Source organism: Drosophila nasuta, chromosome 2R (assembly GCF_023558535.2).
Source record: "Drosophila nasuta strain 15112-1781.00 chromosome 2R, ASM2355853v1, whole genome shotgun sequence".
Taxonomy (NCBI): Eukaryota; Metazoa; Arthropoda; class Insecta; order Diptera; family Drosophilidae; genus Drosophila; species Drosophila nasuta.
Window position 1 is genome coordinate 25,375,217 of NC_083456.1, and position 21,699 is coordinate 25,396,915.

The 21,699-nt window shown below is 40.9% G+C and overlaps 2 protein-coding genes across 9 annotated transcripts; one reads left to right on the forward strand and one right to left on the reverse strand.

The window, feature by feature from the left end:
* The first annotated feature begins 327 nt into the window (after positions 1-327).
* Positions 328-15,502, forward strand: LOC132784419 (myb-like protein Q). 6 transcript variants are annotated; one of them, XM_060790032.1, is made up of 10 exons: positions 331-851; positions 6,668-6,853; positions 10,842-11,320; positions 12,382-12,611; positions 12,669-12,895; positions 13,261-13,431; positions 13,543-13,627; positions 13,689-13,770; positions 13,829-14,412; positions 14,751-15,502. In XM_060790032.1, exons 2-10 carry the CDS (start codon positions 6,670-6,672, stop codon positions 14,902-14,904), a joined length of 2,196 nt encoding a protein of 731 aa, XP_060646015.1. In that variant the 5' UTR covers positions 331-851; positions 6,668-6,669; the 3' UTR covers positions 14,905-15,502. The 6 variants fall into 6 exon arrangements, with proteins under 6 accessions (XP_060646019.1, XP_060646020.1, XP_060646018.1 ...); XM_060790033.1 differs by having other exon boundaries at positions 331-847; XM_060790034.1 differs by having other exon boundaries at positions 13,829-14,384; positions 14,751-14,916.
* Positions 15,503-15,766: 264 nt separating this feature from the next.
* LOC132784416 (zinc finger matrin-type protein CG9776) lies at positions 15,767-21,666 on the reverse strand. Of its 3 annotated transcripts, XM_060790027.1 has the most exons (7): positions 20,756-21,666; positions 20,411-20,620; positions 19,495-19,682; positions 18,740-19,432; positions 18,527-18,678; positions 16,159-18,221; positions 15,767-15,970 (listed from the first exon to the last, which is right to left on the reverse strand). In XM_060790027.1, the coding sequence occupies exons 1-7, from the start codon at positions 21,531-21,533 to the stop codon at positions 15,960-15,962; spliced, it is 4,095 nt and encodes a 1,364-aa protein (XP_060646010.1). In that variant the 5' UTR covers positions 21,534-21,666; the 3' UTR covers positions 15,767-15,959. The 3 variants fall into 3 exon arrangements, with proteins under 3 accessions (XP_060646010.1, XP_060646011.1, XP_060646012.1); XM_060790028.1 differs by lacking the exons at positions 20,411-20,620; positions 20,756-21,666 and adding an exon at positions 19,782-20,011; XM_060790029.1 differs by lacking the exons at positions 18,527-18,678; positions 18,740-19,432; positions 19,495-19,682; positions 20,411-20,620; positions 20,756-21,666 and adding an exon at positions 18,291-18,404.
* Positions 21,667-21,699: the final 33 nt, after the last annotated feature.

Sequence of the window (21,699 nt, forward strand, 5' to 3'; positions counted from 1 at the left end):
TACTATATTATATATATACGATTTGAATATGTGTGTATGTGTGTATTTATTTATTTTTAGCACCAATTGTGCAATTGTAAATTGATATTTTCTACAATATATACAATGTATTTGAATTGAACAAGTTGCAGTTTGATTTATCTCGCAAAATTACAATTTCAATTAAGTAGCTATTTTCAACTAAATTCAATTTTCAGTTACATTTTTAAATTCAAGACAATGCGCGCCAAATCATCTCGCGCTCTTCAACACTGTTTTCGACCTAACGCCGCAACGAATTCGTCAAGTTGCGCTTGGTCGCATTCCACTGTTTCGTTGAGTTGCTGCTGTTTCACATCTCGCCGTTTCAATGTTGTTGTCGAGCAACACTTGTCGAGAGCGGACGCGTTTTATTTTGTTGCTGCGCAGATCTTTCGAACGTCGTCGCATTGCGGGTGTTTTGCGCCTGTGTTGTTGTTAAAACTAATTGCAAATAAAACTACTACTGCAAAATCGGACATAGTTCATTGAAAAAAAAAGAGCCAACGAAACAAAACCAAAAAAATTCAATAACTACTAAACGCGCGTGCGATATCGACGTCGAGAATTTTTAAGTTGCCGCTGTGCGCGTAGCGTCTACAACAACAGCAATGTGTGCGTGTGTCTGTGTGTGTGTGTAAATTGTCTGTGCAAATTTGAAATGGCTAAGCAAAAAAAAAGGCTGCCAACAGATGTGTTCCTAATAAAAAATTAGCATTAACAGCCCAGTGAACAATACTTATAAAACACTTGAAGCGGGACAAGTTTAAGTACAACTACAGCAACAACATTGCACTTCAATAATTGCTGCTCCAATTGCAAACGAAGAGTAGGTAAAGCACAGTTTCAATAATTAGCAATATTTTATTTATACACCTACAATAAGTGTGTGTGTGCTTAAACCTTGAGGAATTTGTTTGGTATGAGCACAACAAAAAAACCCAAGTGCCAGCATAAAAACAAAAGCATTTCCAATTCCAAACTCATGCAGGCGCAACAACAACGCAACAGCAACAGCAACAGCAGCAGCTGCTTCAGCTGACAGCAACTGCGAGCAGCGACGCCTACGCCAGCGACGACGTCATCTGAACGCATTTCGCTTTTCATTTTGTGCTTGTTCGTTTGCCGTTTGTCGTTGTGATGGAGCAAGCGAAGGGGGCACAAACACTCGATAGTTTGTCTGTCTGTCTCTCGCTCACTGAGCAAAACTGTGCCCATGTGACCGCTGCTTCTGCGCCTGTATGCGTGTGAGTAACTGCTCCTTGGTTGCTTTTGCTTGGTCATCGCTGCTTTTACGATTTTACATCTGTGTCTCGTTGCTGCGCATCTGTGCTTGTGTGTGTGAGCGACTATCATCGTGAGTGTCTTTCTCCTTTCATTCATTTTCTTCAATTTATTGACTGCTTGCTCTATGCTTGGGTCAACAAACCAAATGACTTTGTCTTCTGCTTCTTCCTCGTAGTTGTTGTCTTTGTCTCTCCCCCTGTGAGCGAACGTGTATGTGTCTGTTTATCTTCTATGTATTTAGTCATTGATCGCGTCCGGTGATTTGGTAGTTGGGGAAGCAGCAGCAACGTCGCTGTCGCCTTTTTCACTTTGCTTTGTTTTTATTGGTGTCATTAAAAACTCAGCTTGTTGTTGCTGCTGTTGGGTTTGTTATGGGAAAGGTCAATCACACACACACTCACATTCGGTGCAAGAGAGATTTGACTATTAGAAAAAACCGGTATTTTGTTTTATTATTGTTTTGATGCCCCAATATTATCACAGACAAACATTTTGCAATTCCCGAAGTTCGTATAGCGATTTCTTTTTCCCAGAGAGATAGTCATCAGTTCTCTTTTTGTTTGTTTTTTCTTGGCATCGTGTCAATAGCCTAGAACTTGAGCAAAAAATAGAAAAAGAAAGCCAAAGCCCAAAGAGATGCCAAAATATTTGCCAGTAATGAATGTTTTGTTGCCGGCTCACTTCGCCAAAAGGCAATCAGGGCCACCTCACTAAAAAAACGTCAACAAAAACTTCAAGCTTCAAAGCTCGCTGCTGTCATTGGTGTTAATTTGGGAGAGGAGTCACAAGAGCTCAAAGAAACAAAAACTGCGTCAAGTCTGTCAGGCGTAGTACCCTAATTTATTAGCCAACTTAAGTGCACCGCTAACCAAGATTAGATTCGACTGTTTGTGTGAGCATAACTGTAGTCGACAGCGAAATACCCTGTTAATAACTTCACAGAACTGAGAAACAGCGATAACATACATCACTACTCAGATCTAGCGATAATTATCGCATGCACATTCAACGTACACAGATCTTGCGTTAATTATCGATTACTTTTCTCTCTGGCTTAGCAGCTGTAGGCAGCGCTGTAGAGCTTAACAGTGAACTGTTAATCAAAGCATAAAGTAGGCAAAGGTTACGGCAGATTAAGGTTGACTGACTGTCCACTTGACTGCTATTCAATTAGTGCGACGTAATGAATTGTTAATTAGTGTATTGTTTACAGCTGCAATATATAATGATAAATACATATGTGTATATCATGGCAGTGCAAGTATCTGGAAATTGTGATAGAAGTACTACTTGGTGCTAGGTGCAATAAAATATCTGGGAATTGTTGTTTACAGAAAAATGTATTTTTATCAATGCATGATATTAAACATTTTTTGCGCACTATCGCTAATTTAATTAATCGTTGGTTGCCAAACGTTGTTAGGTTGTTATGTTGCCGTTGCCGTTGCTCCCATTGTTGTTGTTGTTGTCTGCGTGTTGTGTTGTGCTGTGTTGTTTTGCCTTTCGCCTGCCTTTTTGGCGTCAAAGAAAAGCAAAAACTTAATTCACTTTCAACTTGACTGTGAAGTGGCAAGGCCTTTTGCCGGCCTGTTTATACGAAACAAAAAAAATAGCAACAGCAACCACAATCATAGCATTATTCACAGCAAAGTCAGCTTTTTCGCTCGTTAGCAGATACAGATACATTATATAGTATGTGTATGTGTGTGTGTGTGTGTGAATGGGCAATGTGTATCTTATAGATACATGTACTTAATGGGCAAACGTGCCGATCCCACAACCACATCTCTCTCTCTCTCTCTCTCTTGCTCTCTTTGTCTGCTTTTGCTAGTTTTTAATTTGTTTTCTCCATGAACGGATTTTTTTTTGGCATTGGATCCCACACACAAAAGGCATCTCTAGCTGTATCTGTATTTGTATGTCTCGCTATCTGTCTGTCTATATCTGCACTATCTGTGTCTTTATCTTTGGCTGTGTAACGAGCTGTGGCAAGCGTCGCTTGACTTTCGTTGCGCCTAGTTTGGCACTTTGATGTATGTACAAAGAAAAAAACAAAAACAAGTTTTTGGCATTTCCAATTGTTGTTTAGAAAGATACATTCACATATTGCATACATAGACATATTTATATATGTACTTGTTCACAGGTTTTTTTTTATGAATGTGCTTACAATTGTAACTTGCATTTTGTTGCCTCATAATTGCTGTTAGCGAAGCGTTAAACCGTAGCATCGCTCTGTTAATTCTGTAACAGAACCGAACACCACTTGGGAATACAATATATGAAAGTATATACCACATATATGTATGTAAATTTGTACATTACAACTAACGGCGGCTGCTTGGCAATTATGTTGTCATAAATGAGGAAGCTACATTAAAACAAGCCAAGCATTCAAGTTTTCTTCTTTGCCACTCTTAATGGCATGCAAATGTTTCTTACCTTCAACTTTCTCATACTTTAAGGCCCCCACAAACAACAGCCAAGCAACACAACCAACATTCAACACTCAGCATTCAGTGAAAAAACTACAACAACAAATGTTGCAGTTAAACCATTAAGCTAATGATGCAGTCCACTCATATGTACTCACCTGACTGCCTATCTGTCTGTCCGTCCGTCCACCTGACTGTCTGTCTAGCTGTCTGACAGCTAACAACTGTACTGATGTGAGGACTCTAGCTTTTGACTGCTAATGCAAAAAGGGGATTCAATTTGAAAAGTCGATGAAGGCGTCTTTAATACAACATCATTTAATTTAATATCAACAGTGGCAATTTTCAATTCGAAATCTTAATAAAAACATCTTCAGATGTATGTATATTAAAAAATAATTTATTGATAGTTTCGAGTAAAAAAATGATAACTGAACTTTAACAAAACGAAATTTCAATTCAAATTTCTGAATAACTTCGTTTTCAAGAAAAGTTCTCTTTCATCCCAAAACAGATTTGGAAAATATATCAAAATTGTACATTTTAAAGCAACGAAATGTTTTATACAAAATTATTTCTCACAATTAAATTTCACATTTCTGAATAAACAACTTTATTTTCTATGATCCTATATTGATATCTAAAACAATTTAATTACTGACTGAAAAAACATTGCTTTCAACAAAAGTTGTCCATTAAAGAAGTATATTATAATTCTTAAACTATGCTTTAAATTTAAAAATATTAAAATAATATAGCTATTTAATATTTCGATTTTCTTAGTAAAAATAAATTTAAATTAAATTTTCGAAGACACAACTTTGGTTTCAATAAAAGTTCTGTTTGATCCTTATTCAGGAAATATATTAATATCTAAACCAATCTTTCAATTTATATAAATTAAAGTTATCTTAAGCATAACAAAATTTCAATTTAATTACTGATTAAATCACTTTGCTTTCAGCAAAAGTTGTTTTTCATCTAAAATTCTATTATTATTAATATTAAAACAATATAGATGTATACTATTTTCATATCTTTAGTTAAAAAAGAAATGTAAATTTAATATCTAAACACATAACTTTGCTTTCTCTTTCATCGGAAATTAAATTTGGGAAGTAAAACCTCATCGCTCTATATAATTATTATCTTGATCTACCGCATAAAGCGGTCTTCAACTAGAGTTCTCTAATGTGCGCATGAGAATGTGGATTGCATTGAAGTGGGCACTTCATTATCGTTAGAAGACAACTTATGCTCAAGTGCATTTCACTTGCCCTCTATCTACACAATGCAATTGCCCCTACTCCTCCCTCAACTATTTCAAATTGTTTATCGCTTGGCTGTCTCCTAGATACACGTACTAGAGACCGCGATATGTTTACACACAACACACGGGTGAAGCATGAATGATTGTTTACTTTTCATCAATAAAATGTTTGTGCAGCACCACGGCTACGCAAACAATCAAACAGCCAAAACAACACGAGCAACGTCACCTGCATTCAGCTCGGTTCACTTTGTTGCAAAAGTCAGAAAAAGAAAGAAAGAAAAAAACACAGACAGGTGTTTTCCGGCATTGGCGTTTTCTTCTTGGCGACTGTCTTTCGTGGCGTTCCGTTCCGATCCGTCTCAGTCACAGAGATATGCGCATTCTAATCCCCAACTCTGAGTTCTCGCTCAGCGTAAACACAGCGTATCTACTCAGTTACCAGACCCGTTATACCCTAACAATGCAGAGAGTAGTGGGTGTGAATGCATTTCAATCATTTACTTTTTGAGTAGAGGAGTTTAGTGTTCATGAGGGGTAAAAAGTAGACTTATTATAGATAGCAAACTCTCTTCTATTTCTTCTATAATTGAGAGCTGCATCTTGTTGTAAAAACCCTAAAGTTCTTAAAGCTCGATGCTTAAAAACTTTTGATATATTTGTAGATTATTTAACTCAGTTTTAAAATTTTGTAGGTTCTTTATAAATTGAAAGGAAATTAATTTATTTATTTCATATTATTTAATTTAATTATGGAACTTTCTCGGAAAGACTGTTGAGATATTTGTAGATTATTTAATTTTTTAATTTAACATTTTGTTAGGGTCTTCATAATTTTATTGAATTGAATTTATTATGAAGATGAAATGAGGGAAATTAATTCATTAAAATCATATTATTAAATTTAGTAATGGAACTTTCTCTGAAGACAGCTGAAAATGTGTAGATTTTTTAATTTAAGTTCGAAAATTTGTTCGGGGTCTCCATAATTTGAAATGAAGGAGATTAATTCATTATTTTAGTAATGGGACTTTTACGAAATATTCATTTTGCACAATTAAATTGAATACTACATTTTTGCTAATATCTGTTCATCTGTTCAAACTGTTGTATTTAGAATTTAATGTTTGATAACTATAAATTGATGTTATCAAAAAAGTTGGATGTACTACAATATATTATAAGCTTATCATGCTGAAGTATACCAGATCATTAATACACTTAATAAAGTGTAGGTTCAAAATTATTTACTTTTTGTGCCAAATTTATAATACAAAAATCTCCTTAATTTCCAACTTGTTTAAAGAAAACTTTCAATTCATGTCTTCATATTGTTTAGCTACATTTAAAGTTCATATTGAACTTAGTATTATTTTCTGCTGATAGAGTATTGAAAAGTCGACTCGCTTCGATAAACTTCTTGGCATTCTTTAGCTGTTCTACTGTGTTTAGCAAGTTTTTCACGGTCGAATGCCAACGGGTTGAGTAGACACAAAGCCAAAGCCAAAGCCTTGAAATGCAGACGAGTTGCTGCTGTCTTTGTGCACAGAGAGAGACAGAGAGAAGAAGGGGAACCTTTTTGTAAACTAAACAATAAGAAAATAAAACGAATTTCTTTCGACTCACTCATTCTTTTTTACCATTTTTGCATATATAGAAATGACAACCACAACGCAGACGCAAGAGATTAATACGAATGGCAACGACCATCAGCATGTGGCAAATGCAGTTGCAACTGCAACTGCAACAGCCGTCACAGCAACAAGCACAACGAACTCCAGCACGACGGTCAACGCAATGCCAAAGAATGTGGGCGCCATGGGCGTGGCAGGCACACAAAGAGGTAAGCAAGCAAGTGGACTGACTAACTGAATGACTTCCAACTCGAACTACTTGCATTCATTTTGTGGCAAGCACACACGCGATATGTTTCAACCCAAAAAAAGAAAAAAACGAAAACGAATGAAAAACGCTAGATTAATACATCGTTTAGCTGAGCAACTAACAAAGTAGTTAGTATCTTTTAGGTGGATCGTTGGCCACACGCAACACGCCAAGCAACTGCTTAAGCCTGAAGCTATTTGTCAATGAAACGCCAAATATATTTGGGAGAATATACATATATATAAATTGGAGTCGAGTTGAGCTATTTGTAAAGATAGAGAAGCGTTTCTGTAGACGCGTAACATTTGTCACAATAAATCATTAATTAAGACTCCCAATTATATAGATCATTCGCATCGAGAGTAATAGCTTTAAAGTGATATAAATTGCTGCAATTTAAGCCTCAGATTATTTGTAATTGTCGAGGATGGAAAAATGGCAAAGATAATAGGGTAGATGGGTGTCTTAACTTTGAGCCAACAGGAAATATATGACCCTACAAAGTGTACACATATATTCTAGATCAGCGTCAACAGCCGAAACGATAAAGCCATGTCTGTCTGTCCGTCTGTCTGTCTGTCCGTATGAATACATAGATCTCAGAGACTATAAGAGTTAGAGCTGAAATTTTTTTGACAGCACATATTATACCAATATACTAAATATATATTTCGGTATTCTTCAGTACTTTATCGATATATTAATTTGGTATATTAAATTGATAATACCGAATTGTTTTGTTTCTATTGAGAACGTCTGACATCAAGCACACTCGATTGTAGCTTTCTTACCTATTTCAACTTAAATTAGTTCAAATAACATCCGAGTGCAAAAAGGAAATCGATTTAAATATCTTTAAAAATATGTTTTTTTACGTGACTAACACTGTGATAAGATTAAAGTGTACCTTTCAGATATTTTTAAATGAAAATACAGTCAAGCTTTTGTTAGCTTGTCTCAAACTTAGCCTTGAACTGATTTAAAATACAACTCTGCAGACTCTCAACTCTTTTTTTTTGTCTCTCTTGTATTTATGGATCATCTAATTTATTTAAATGAAAAACAATCTTGACTCTGGTTTTTTTATTGTTGCCAGACAAAACAGTTTTCGCTTCACACGCGTATCTCAGTAGGAGGGAATCTTCTGCTGCTTATATAAAAAGGCTATTGTCAGTTTTCCCATTTCTCGTTAGTTTCATTAGTGAAATTAGCATATTTGTCTGCTCTTCATTAACTCTTTCTGTTTGTTGCTGTTTCATTTCCTTTTTCAATTTCCCCAGCCAGATAAAAATCTGTTTGTTGTGTTTGCTTTTCCCAAACATTTGATTTGCCAATTTAATTGTGCAACATTCGAATGCAAATGATAGCTCCGAAGTTGTATCGATGCATTCAACAAAAAAACAAAAATGTTCCCCAACTTTAATTGATGTGATTAGGGGCACCATATGGGGAAGGCTAAGAGAGGTGCAAGCCAAAGAGCCAGGTGGGCACTGAGTTCACGGTCAGTGATTGATTTAATTTCGGATGGACTGTTATGAAATCTATACACGCGATCTGACATTGAAATTGGGTAAGCGATGTGAATGCGATTCGAAATTCGAATTTGGAACAATGAGCTAAATGGATGCTAATTAAATCCGATTGGAGGTCGCTCGCGGGGTACTTGATACTTGATGATGGTGTAACCATTAGCCCATGATTATAGGCGCAGATAATGCACGGAAGTCACAAAATGGCACTGTACATGCGATAGCAAATGGCGAGCAGGTGTTTAAAAGACTCACAGACGCTCTAATATATCTGCAGATAAGATGGGGAAGCAAATAGTTCTTCTATAAATATTTAATGAAGTAATGAAGAAAGAATTTTCTTTCCCTAATCTATATTTGCTCTTTTACTTTACATTGATTTCATATTGCAGTTTTTTTATATTTCTTTTAGAAAGTTGCCATCTTTAATAGATCGATTTTAATTAAAAAATTAACATTAGCAAATTAAAAATTTGGTTCGACTTCTTTTTCGTATTTTCTCCCTAATCTCCATAATTATCCACGTTGAGCTAAACTGTTTAGTGTTTACGCCCAATTAAATATGCATATTTTTGATGTATTCTTCATTATCTTCAACAATGAATTTGATTCAGCATTTTCCATCTATGCAAAGTTACTGTTCTCATACAGCAACAAAAGCGTAGAACACCAAGTTTGATGTACACTTTATATGCTGATCACGTTCATTTGATATTTTCGTTACGTGCGCATTCTTGGCAGCAATTCTTAAAGAAATTTATTCTTATAAATACTTAGAAAAGGTTTATTCACAGTATTAATAAAGTAGAAATATTTGATGAAAGTATTTTCTTTCAGTGAAATGGAATATTTGTTACTTAAAAGTTATTTAATTTAATTGCAGCATACAGGGCCTAAAGCAGTCATAAATGAAATTAAGCTAAAAAAAGAATGTTGTCTGTACAAATAATCACTCTTATAAAAACATATTCTTTAATTAAAATTTATAGCGTAGCAGCATAAAGGGTTTTGTGCAGTCGAATGTACACCATGTTCAAAGTTAGTAGAATCGCATTTCACTGTACTTTTCATAAATAAATATAAGCTAAGGACAGAACATGATCTATACTGTGAAAAAAACATTTTCTTTACTTCAAAATTGTAGTGTATTAAACTGCAGCCTAAAGGGTATTGTGCAGTCGAAAGTCGACGCATTTAAATTTAGTGTGGGTGTATTTTATTTAGTTTTTTATAATAAAATGACAGCTAAAACCGAATATGTTCTTTAGAAAGAATTTCTATGAGAAAGTAAAAGTAAATTTTGGTTCATAAATATACCAAAAAGGGTCTTGTGCAGTCGAATGTGTGACGGGTTTAAAGTTAGTGTAGGCGTATTTTCCTGATAGCTAAGACTGAATATGTTCTTTAGAAAGTATTACTATATTCTATATAAAATAAAATTTGGTTAATAAATGTAGCAAAAAGGGTCTTGAGCAGTCGAATGTACTTCGTGTTTATAGTTAAGGCAAGCGCATACATATGAATTAGCTCAGCTGGACAGACAACCACCACTAAACACAATAGTACTGCAAATTTGTGATGTGCTTGTGGCCAAGCAGCTAGCCAGAAGCAAAAACAGGCATTCAAGGCTGCTCCTTGTTCTGTTTTATGTTTTTTTTGAGTCCGTCGTTCGACATCCGCTTTAATAACTCGCTCACATGCTATTTATAGCACCCACCCTGAGCCGCCAAAAGAAGTGTTGACGCCCCTGTTCTGATCACAGCAAACAACAACAAGAACAACAAGAACAGGCAACCACATGAGCTAAATTTAAACTGGGGAGTTGAGTGGCATAAGAAACCCCTAGGGTAATACTTGGAATAGTCATGACTGTGGAATGTGCGGGACATATGACTCCAACAAGCGCGACTCAATTGAATATTGAATGGGAATCTCTCCCTTTCCTCTCTCTCGCTCGATTTCGCCCACATATAATTACCGGTTTGAAACTATAACAGCTTCAAAGAGAGTGCCAAGAGAGAGAGAGAGAAACCGTTTAGAGTCGTATTACCAACAAAATATTCAAATATTTACTTGACAATAACAACAATAATATAGGAGTCAATGCTGAGAAACTTGTTTTGAGAATGCGGTTCGCGACATTTTTTTTGTGGGCTGCGAAATAACTGGCGAGCAAACTGAGCTGAGCTGAGCTGTGAGTTGCTTTAAGCCTGGCCAACAGTCTGACTCATTTGTATTTTCGCAACGCGCGATTGCAGTTTGTCAATGAGAGATCAACCCAAAACAGACACACACACAATACTCAAAAGCACAATTTTGTTGTTAGTCACTAATTAAAAAAAAAAACACACAGTGGTAAGCATTGTTTTGAGAGCGCCAATTTAATTAAATTGAATGTCGCTTTTTTGTCATTTCCAGCTGCGGAAGCCGCCGCCAAGCGCAAGAAGCTAAAATCACGCAGTGCAACAACAGCGACAGCGGCAACAATTGCTGGAACTAGAGCAGCAACAGCAGCAGCAACCGCAACGTTGCCATTGAACAAGCAAAAGAGCAGCAGCAGTACAAATGGAAGCACACGAGAACAGTATTCCAAGGATCATTTAGATGCATGGCTGGAGAATTGCCTGAGGGATGCAACGAATGCACAGCTCTCGTCATCGTCAGAGTTTCTCGACTTTAATCCAACAACGACTGCCAACAAATCGCTGTTCGTAGCGCAGGCAGCAGCAGTACAACAGCAGCAGCAACAACAACAGCAGCAACAACAGCAGCAGCAACAACAACAACACCAGCAGCAACAACAACGGCAGCAGCAACAACAACAATTTCTCATGCGTTCGCAATCGCAGCCGTATAATATGGGCGCGGCACCGCCCTTTAGCCTGGGCATACAACGCGTGAGTGATTGCCATTAAAGCAGCAAATGCGTACACTATTATTATACCCGCACTCCATACAAATTACAAGGGTAGTTGCACTTTGTGACAAACAACAAAATCACGAAGAGGCTGCGTTAAGTGAATCTATTATTCTTAGAGATAATAGTGACATGTTTTGTCTCTACATCTGTCATCTGTCCGACTGTATAAACAGCTAGTAGTCAGATATATCCAACACATTATAGCTCTGTGTTTTGTAAACAGCTTTAGTTTGTTTTAGAATAGGCAGATGCTGTGTTAGATATACAACACATTTGTTTTAGAATTGGGACATAAAATGAGAGAGAGAGAACAAAAAATGAACTTATTATCACTTTACAATAATAGCTATTAATATTGTAAAGTGATAATAAGTTCATTTTTTCTTCATTAATTGTGAAAATTTCACTATGAACATGACTATGACTTTAAACGTAAAAGATATTCATTAAGGATTGAAATGAGCTAAAATTTTTTTTATTTATGCATAATTCTTTTGAGAGTTGTAATCGCCTTAAGTTATAATTTTGTTTTTAAGCAAGTACAATTTGAAATCAAAATATTAATCGCTTTATTTTGCAAGGTTTCTACTGACTTCTTAATGAACAGGTAAAAAAAGTATAAAGTTTCAGTATAAATATTATACAATAGAAATAATGTGCAGATTAATATCAATAATTAATAATTAATTATCAATAATTAATTTAATTTTATTATTTTCCATTTAACCTTCTCAATAATACCTCAGAGTGTTGCAAGCAGACTAAGTCTCTTTTAGAATTTAATGCCATATTAAGGCAAACGATTGTAGAGTATAGTTTGAAATTATTAAAAAAATGAATCCTTTACTTCTGTAAGATTATTCTATAATCATCAGAGATAGTTGATAGTTGCAAGCAGCATTTTCCCGTTCAGAAAACATAGTTAGAAATCAGGTGCAGCTTAAAATACTTTTGCGGGTATCTCGCCGTCGGTCCCACTAGACTTTAGCTTGCTGACCGGTTAATGTTATTATTATGATTATTGTTATTGTTGCACAGCACACGCAGCCGCCGCTTAGCTATCGCTACCCGATGCTGTTTCCGGCCCAAACCAATGGCTATGGCATGAGCTTTGGAATGCCGGCCATGCATGCGGATGGGGGTCAGGATTTCGCCAGTTTGCCGCCGCTGGTCAATATGATGGGAGGCTTTGGCGCTGGCTCCGATCAAGATCAAAACTCCACGGATGTGCTCGATGGCAGCGGCAGTAATCCCAACATTAGTCGAGGGTAAGTTTTTGTTTTATGTTATTCATAGAAACTTACTAATTCATTCGTGCTTTACAGCTTTCGGTTTAGTGATCCCTGTCTGCTGAATCCCTCGGATAATGACTCGAAGCTGAGTGGCCAAAATACACCAGAGTGTCGCAATGGCAACGCCTCGGGCAATGGCACCACAAATGGAAATGGGGATCTGGATCATCAGAACAAGTTCTTTGCCGCGCTGATGGAGCAGATAAACATATTGCACGAAACGAATTCGAAGATTTGTCGCAATCTGCACGAGACAAAAGGTGCGTGTAGCAGGAGCAACAGAGCAACAATTTGTGATCCTATAAAGGGTTTACTTTTTTGTATATACAGTAAATAGTAAAGTCAACACAGCATCACTGTATGCTCTTCCCCTCTGTCTATTGCCTATTGTTGTAACTATCTTTGTATACTCTCACTGCGATTGATTGATTATTATTGTTTAAAGTACTTTTGTATTATTGTGTAATTTTGTAATTTGTTGACTTGTATTTGTATTTGTTTGTGGCGTATTTTCATTTTATACCTTTTTTCCGCCTCTTCCTATTCTTGACTCACACACACACTTTGCACACTTTTGTACACCACACCACACCACACTACACTACACAACACAACACACACATAGTCGATATTGAAGCTTTGAAGCACGCTCCCAATGGCCAGCTGTGGGCTGGAGGCGGGGGCATGCGTCACCGTAGAGATAGCTTGAGCGGATTAAGCACACAAAGTCAACCCTTGGTATTTGGCGGCGGCGGATTCGGTGGCACACACAGTCCAGCGCCCACCTTTCATTCAGGTACACACAACTATCGATATATCTTAAACTTTTTCTCTCTTTCAAACTATCTTCATCGCGCGCTCTCTCTGTGTAATTAATCAATGATCTTTGGCCTTTTGCTGTTTGCAGGTGCCTACACGCCCGGCATGATGACGGATGTGGTGCGTGAGGTGAAGGAAGCGGCGCGCGTGCGTGAAGATGCCATGCTCAATCGGTAAGTGAAGTCAACTATCACATGTTTCGTTTCAACTAAGATATATTCACCTATTTCGCAGTGTCAAATCAATGGTGGAGGAGCGTCAGTGGTCAATGAATGAGGGCAATGTGCGCACTCTACGTGATATCGATGAGCTGAAGGTGAGTCGTAGATAGAGTTATCTTCGTCTTCTGCTTCTAACACCTTCTCATTTTGTAGTCACATGTGATGCAGCTGCGCCTGGAGCGCAAGGACACGAACAAGCGTCTCAATCATCTCGAGGCGGAGAACAAATATCTGCGTCAGGCTTTGGCCAGCTTGTACAACCAGCGGCAGTTGTCGCAGCATGACATCATCTACGAGAATGATCGCGCACGTAGCGCACGCAAGGCACCGCTGCCGTTTCCCAATGGCGCCGCACGACGCTCTCAATCCTTGAATCTACACTATGGCACTGTGCATCAGGCACCGGCGCAGGCAACGCAATCGCTGGACGAGGACGATGAAGTGGAGCTGGAGGATGACGATAACGAGCAGTTGACCGGCACGCTTAAACGCTTGTCCAGCTCCAGCAATGAATCCCGCACCAATGGCACCACAAAGCAAATGCCACAACAGCCGCAGCAGCAGCTACAAAGCCCGCCCAAGTTTGCGCTAATCACGGAGCAGCAGCAGGTGGCGATTGCAGCAGCAACAGCGCAGCCGCCGCCGCTGTTGCCGCGAAAAAAGGAGCATGCACAACTGAAGCGAGAACTTAGCGAAGCGACCAGCGCACGTAAGGAGGCCAATCAGCGTATCATAGCGTGGGTGTAGTCTATGCTCTATATGGTTCTCTATCTCTATATCTATGTTACATACCTATGTGTATATACGATGTCCAATGTGATATATCCTAAACGGGAACACACACACAGCACCGCACATTTCATTTCGCTCTGCATGCAACACCAATTAACCCATATTTCCGATCATCGGCATATCTGCATAATGTGACTAACTCAAGAACTAAACAACAAACATTATCGTAACTCTTCTCTCACTTACCAGTATATTATTCTTTTTTTTTTTGCATTCTCTTTGCTCTTCTCTTTCTCTGTGTAACTCTGTGTCTGCGACGCGCGTGTTTTCTTACACGATTTAGTCTCGAAAAATTGGTTAAAGACCTAAGCGCCCAGGTGGCCAGCAGCCAAACAAATTGGAATCCAAATACAACAACCACAACAACTTCAGCAGCAACAGCGACAGCGACAACTAACAAACTCAGCGTCGCCGGCGGACCAATTACGGACTTATAGTTCTAGCTAACCGGCGGCAGCGGCACAAGCTGCAATCCCGTCCCCGTCGTGGCCAATAACGATTGTGGCCCATCGAAGTGTTATCGCGTTACACATTTATAGCAGACAGCGCATCCTCGGGGCAAACGGCAACAGCGGCGATTGCACATATTTCGCTTCAAAATTATTTATAACTCACTGACGTTTGCATAGCAGAGGAGAAAAACATCAGCAGACTATACATTTAACAATTGTTTAATACATTTAATATATATATTGTATACGCATATTAAGCCAAAAGTCATGTGGTATTAGGTATGTTAAGTATACGACATGATGGACCGACGCGACACAACAAACATATCCACATAGCCAAAAGTCCAAACCGAGCCCAGCATTTCGATAACTGTGACTCCTTTTACCTTCTAGCCCCCTCCCAAAAAAAGGCCGCACAAATTTGTTACTAATAGAAATGCACACACACATACAGACATATAAATACATACACATACTGACAAGAGCAAATATTTGTAACTAATATTGAAATTCGTGTACCTATAACAAAAGAACAAACGAGAAATCAAAATATATCTATATATAGTGTATATTTAAATAGCAATTGTAATGGAAATTTCGTTAGGGGTTTATCAATCAACTTTATATACATACAAATACGTACGTACGTTCGATCGTTCATCCATAATTGTTGTTGTAGCATCACTATTTTTTATTAACTATTAAATTAACAATAAAACAGTTTTAGGTGCCATTTGATAATAAAGAAAAACAAAATTAAATGTGATTATTTTAATCTTACACAAAAAATAACTTACTAGATTTTCCGCAGTGAATCTTTTTTATTCATTTAATAATGTGACAACAATTGTGTGGTCTCATCATACATATATTACATACATATATGTGCATTTATTAAGAACATTTCGTCACATAAACACAATCATACATAGGCATAAAGTAAAACTAATAAAAAAGTGAATGAAATTTTGTGGACGCGCCACCCAAACTGCAGCCGCAATGATCCTTCATCCACCCAGCTTCTGATGTCAAATCGCAGCTTACAACGCATCTATGGATAATAGTATATATATATAGTACACAATTGTGAGATTAGAACGGATGCTATGTAAATTCTAAGAGCTGAGAATATGTGTACTGAGTGTGGTGTTTATGAAGATGTGGGTGCGATATGCGATTTATGGATGTGATGAATGTACGTTGTGTGATGAAGGATGCACCATTTCGTTAACTACATACATTGTGCGGCCATGTCATTGGTGTCAATGCCCAGCATGGCCAGCTCGTCCAGCTCTGCCTGACGTCGCAGCTTCTCGCTGTCTGTGGGTGAAGCAGGCGGTTGTGGTATATCGGCCACATCCAATAGCACTTCACTGGTCTTTGATTTGATCTCGACAGCGTCGCCAGGCAACTCTGCTGGCGGAGAACAGGGCATTGGGATGTCCTGTGCTGCCATCTGTTTCACGCTGTTTGTGTGCGACACGGAATTATCCGAATTACCATTGGCCAGCTGGGAATAGGCGCCCTGAGACACCTCATCGCCACTGATCGGCATGGGCGAGTCCACTGACTTGGAGGTATCCTCGTGCACAGAAGCTGGCATTGAGCTTGATGTGGTCTCTTCAATGGTCACCATATGTATGCCCTGCCTGGCCAGATAATGCAGATTTTGTTCGTCCAGCACCGGTTCATCGTTCACAATGGTGGTGATTGTCTGCGGCACCACAGGTACTTGACTGTTATCATCGGCGGCATCTTCCTCTGGTCTATCCGCTGGGAATATAATGTTGAGGGCTTCGGCCAGATCTTTGGGCAGCTCGCCGCCCTGTGATGGGGCGCCAGTCACCAATGGCTGCGGTTCCAGATCTGCTTCGACCTCGTCAATGCCCGGCGGTAGTACATCCTCTTCGCCATGGTCCTCGTTGCCCAACTGATCACCATCGAGACCATCCGAACCGTCTGCATTTGTACTTTCGCCAGGTGGCGGTGGTGGCGGACAATGGGTAATGAGGTTGGCAAACTGCACAGGATCGGGCATCAGTTCATCGTAGTCCATCATCATGCCAGCGTCGGGATGAAACGGTGGCGCATTGCCAAAGGCATCCTCCATCATGGCCATTTGAATTTGTGCCGCTGTTGGGGCATTCTGACGCACTGACGACGGCGCCATGCCCATCTGCGGTGGAGGTGGTGGCGGCGGAGCCACGCCCATGCCATCCACTGAGCCGCCATTGGTATAGATGCCCGCCTCATTGTAGCCGGCTGCCGTCAACGCAGTCGTTGCGGGAGGCGGCTGCTTCTTAAGTACGGGCATCTTGCCAATGAACGGCAACTTCTTGCCGCCAGCCGCTGCTGTTGTGCTCGCTGTGGTGCTTGTCTTGCTTGACTTGGGCTTCGCGGTCACGTCCTTTTTGTCCCGCTTCACCTCGCTCGGTTTGCGTTCGGGCACCGTGCGTGGCCGGAACTCGGAATGCTTAACCACGGGCCGTTCCACGCGCTCCTCCGAATGGCTGCGACTGCGACGCCAGCGTGCATCCCGTGAGCGACTGCGTCGATTGTTTCCACGCACTGGCGAACGCGAGATCCTCCTGCGTGTACGGCTGCGTGATCTGGAACGCGAGCGCCTGCGATCACGGTCACGTTCACGCTCTCGGTCACGATCACGGCCGCGATCGCGTTCACGATCTCTATCACGTTCTCTTTCCCTTTCGCGATCACGATCCCGATCCCTGTCGCGTCGATCACGATCAGAGCGACCGCGGCTGCCACTTCGCGGCGAGGGACTGCGTCGCTTGGAGTTGTTGCGTCGACTCGCTTTCTCATCAGCTACCGCAAATGCGTTCTTTCGCTCCTCCGTGGGGCGCGGCTTTCCTTTCAGCTTGCCCTTAAGCTGCTCGAGCAGTTTCTTCTCACTCTCACTAATCACCGGCTGCACCGTGTTCCATTGCTGCATCATCGCTTCGTCGCGCTTCTTCTCGTCCTCCACTTTCGCATCATTGCCGCCCGACGCTTGTGTCCATCTGCCGCGCTCGCTTGTGCCAAGCGTATCCTTAATATTGGGCGGCGGCGGTGCCTCGACTTGCTGAGCAACCACCTCCGGCTTGCCAACGATGGGTGCCTCCTGCTTACGCATTGCTACACGTATCGAGGCGGCATTGGCTGCCGGCGCAGCTTCCGCTTTCTTTGATGACTGCCCATCTTCGCCCTCATCTGATGACGAACTGTCCGTTGATGAAGATGTGCTATTCGCATTCCGCTTGTGCTTCTTGCTATGCTTGCGCTTCTTTTTCTTTTTATCGCCACTGAAAGATTAAGAGAAAATATGCAAGATATAGACATTTATGAAAATCAATAATGAAATATAAACTGACCAACGATTGGTTTCCCACCTCATTTTGACATTTGTAATTCAAAACAGTCTCAAATCGAACACCAATCAAAATTTATAGCCAAAATTCTTAATCGAAATTGTTAGGTACAACAGTAGTCGATAGGAAAGTGTTCACTGCTAACTAATTTAGTTATATTAAGAAACGTGTTTCTTTTCTAACTCTATATAAATAATATCTATTTAGGTGCGGCAACAACTCTTCTTGGTAATACAGACCTCTTCTTTTTGCGCTTCTTGGTTGTTTTATCTTCATCCTTCTTGGCCTTTTTGAGCTTCGCCTCCTCGCCCTCCTTCTGCTGTTGCTGTTGTGCCCGCTCACGTTTGCTTAGCCATTCGCTTTCATAGTTTATCTGCTTTTTAACGAACGCCTGCAATTAAATTCGAATTAGCAATCATAGAACAATCAACACTAATTGAGTACACACGTACATCGTATTTGCTGCCATGAGTGCGGGACCTGAGATGCAATGAGGCGCAGTGCAAGTCACCAATCCAGACACTGCACAATTTGCAGTACCAGGCGCTGGCAGGCACCAGAAATTGTAGGCCACGAACTGGCACACGCATTGTCGGCGCCTTCTCGATGGTAGGGAAGGGATCGTGATCAATGCCCACATGCCAAGGTGTCTCCATGGTCTCGCGATTCATATGCTCTTCGGCGTGCAGATGCTTAAGATAGTCGCGTGCCGTCTTTGGGAACACGCTACAGCTCTCACACCAATATTTCTCCGAATCGAAAAATACATAATTGTAACTTTGGGTTTGAGATACCGTTGTCTTGGCTGTAGCCTCAGCTTGTCGCTGTTTTGCTTTCATCGACTTCATCGCTCGATTCTTGAGACGATTTGTTGGACTGCCATCGCCATTACCGTTCTCCTCATCACCCTCCTCATCCGTCGATGATTCCGAGGAACTGCTTGAAGACGAACTCGAATCGGAGCTGTCGCCAGAGCTTTCACTCGTTGTGGAAGTTGCAGCCGCATTTCCGCTTTTTGTGCCCGCTGGACCTGGTTCGCTTTTAGGCGTCTCCTCGTGTTCCTCGTCGGCCTCCTCATCACCAATGATGCCGCTCAACATGTCGATGACATTTTCAATGGTATCCAATTTCTTTTTGATTTGTACCTGCAATTTAGATGTTGAAATTAGTATGTAGACTTGAATGGTATCTCATGATTGATACTGACCTGCAGACGATCGTTTTCCTCAATGAAATTCTTAGTGGTTGGCGATGGTGGCGCCTCACCAGCTGTTAAATCATCATGTTGCTCCTTCAGCACTTTCATTTCCTTCTTCAACAGCGATACCTTCTTCACGTAATTGGTGCGTTGCTTCTTCAGCTCCTCCTTTTGATTCTCCGCTTCCTGGGCCACAGCTGAGTTGATTTATCGAAGATTTTGCGAGGGGTAAAGAAAGAGAAATGAATTAATGCATATTCCCAGTGGTGGATTTAAAAAGTTCAAATTTCATTTACAAAATGCAATCTCGAGTGCATTTCACGGCCAAGTATCACACACACACACAACCAACGTTGGCGGATGCGTTTTGCCGGAACTGATCGGATCGGATCGTAGCGCAAATGCGGGTCTGATGGGCTCTATGGGTATCTGCTGTCTCCTCTCTTGGGTTTATTGTAGTGCGTGCTTTTGGTTGGGGGCTGACGGTGACGACGTTTTATTGGTGACTGAATGCCGCTCACCACGCGATGGACGAGAAGTGTGTGTTTTAGTCTTTAGACACAATAATACGATACACAAAAACAACGACAAAACTGTTGCGCTTTGTTTAAGTAATTTAACGAATACAATAAATATGTAGTATATATATTAAGAGCTGTTGGTGTGAGCTCTTGTTGTGATTTTATAGCTAGATACTGAATGTCTTTACAATGCATATTAATGTCTGTTTTTCCTGTTATTTTGTTGTAGCGCGTTTTACAATTAACGAGTATACAAATTTACATTTACAAGTTGTTTTTTTTGTTTTGCATTTTGTTAGGGACGCGTAGTAACCATGACAACAATAATAGAATATATAATGTGAGAGGTTTGTATGTGAGAATGGTCGCCAAGTAGCCAAGTTAAAATTCATTTCCACACTTACCATCTTGTGGTGGCAAACCTGCGCCCTCAAGCGCCGGTGCTGCTGCTTGCTGCTCCTCCATAATGCCCGATTGTGGCGGCAGCTGCTGTTGTTGTTGCGGCTGCTGCTGTTGTTGTTGTTGCTGCGGTGGTGGCTGCTGTCCCATGACATCTGGCGCTGCTTGAGGCACGGTTGCTAACGTCTGCGGTAGCCATACTTGCTGTCCATATTCTAGAGAGCAAAAAAGGCAAATGTCACTAAGTTAATTATGCAATTCAATAAAGCACAAGCAGCACTTTGCTAAACCTTGTGCTATAGGTTTAATTTCGAGCTCATTTAATTGCTACACACACGCTGTTTGCTTACCATTAACACCCCAGGCTCCATAGCCCGTATTGAAGTCAGTCGCCTGCGTGGGCGGCGGGCCCTGCATTCCATAGCCTGGGGGCGGTCCTTGCTGCGTGAACGCATTTGGCGGTGCCATTCCATACTGATGACCATACACATCGGGCGCACCATACGGTCCCGGAGCATACATCGCCGTAGGCATGACGCCATAGCCGGCGGCTTGGGCTGGATGTGTTAGTTGTGGCTGTGGCGCTGGCATTGGCGGCGATGCCGGCTTCTTTTTGGGTGACCAGCGCGATGACGGACTCATGCCTCGGCCGCCACGTGATCTGGAGCGTGAACGAGATCGGGAGCGTCCATAACGACCACGACCACGACGTGGTGGCGAGCGTCGACGATCACGGTCGCGATCCGGCGAGCGGCGTCGATCGAATCGACGTCGTGGCGGATAGCGACCATATTCCGGCGAATCATAGCGACCGCGGCGATGCGCGGGCGGAGGTGTTGGGGAACGAGATGAATGTGAGCGTCGGCGACGCATGGGTGGAGGTGATGAGGCACCGTGGCGCGAATTTGAGCGTCGTCGTGATGTTGAACGTCGACGTGACGTTGATTTGCTTTTGCTGCTCTTGCGTGATGATGCGCGCTGCGCTGCGGCGCCGTCGATAGCGGCAGCGGCCTCCTCGTTTTTTTCACTCGCATCATTGCCATCGACGCCGGGCGGCCCGTCGTCCAGCGGAGCGCCCATTCGCTTGTCTGCTGCTGCTGCTTGGTTTAACGCAATGCCGTCAGCCATTTTGTATAGAGTGGCGCAAACACTCCACTTTAGTCACTTGTCGCTGCAAACGGACGTACACTTTTTGATTTTTATACGTTTTGTCTTTTTTTTCTCCGACGAAATTGGCAGTAGAGCTGCAAAAAGAATGTCGATATTATCGATAGGCTGTGCGCTATCATATATA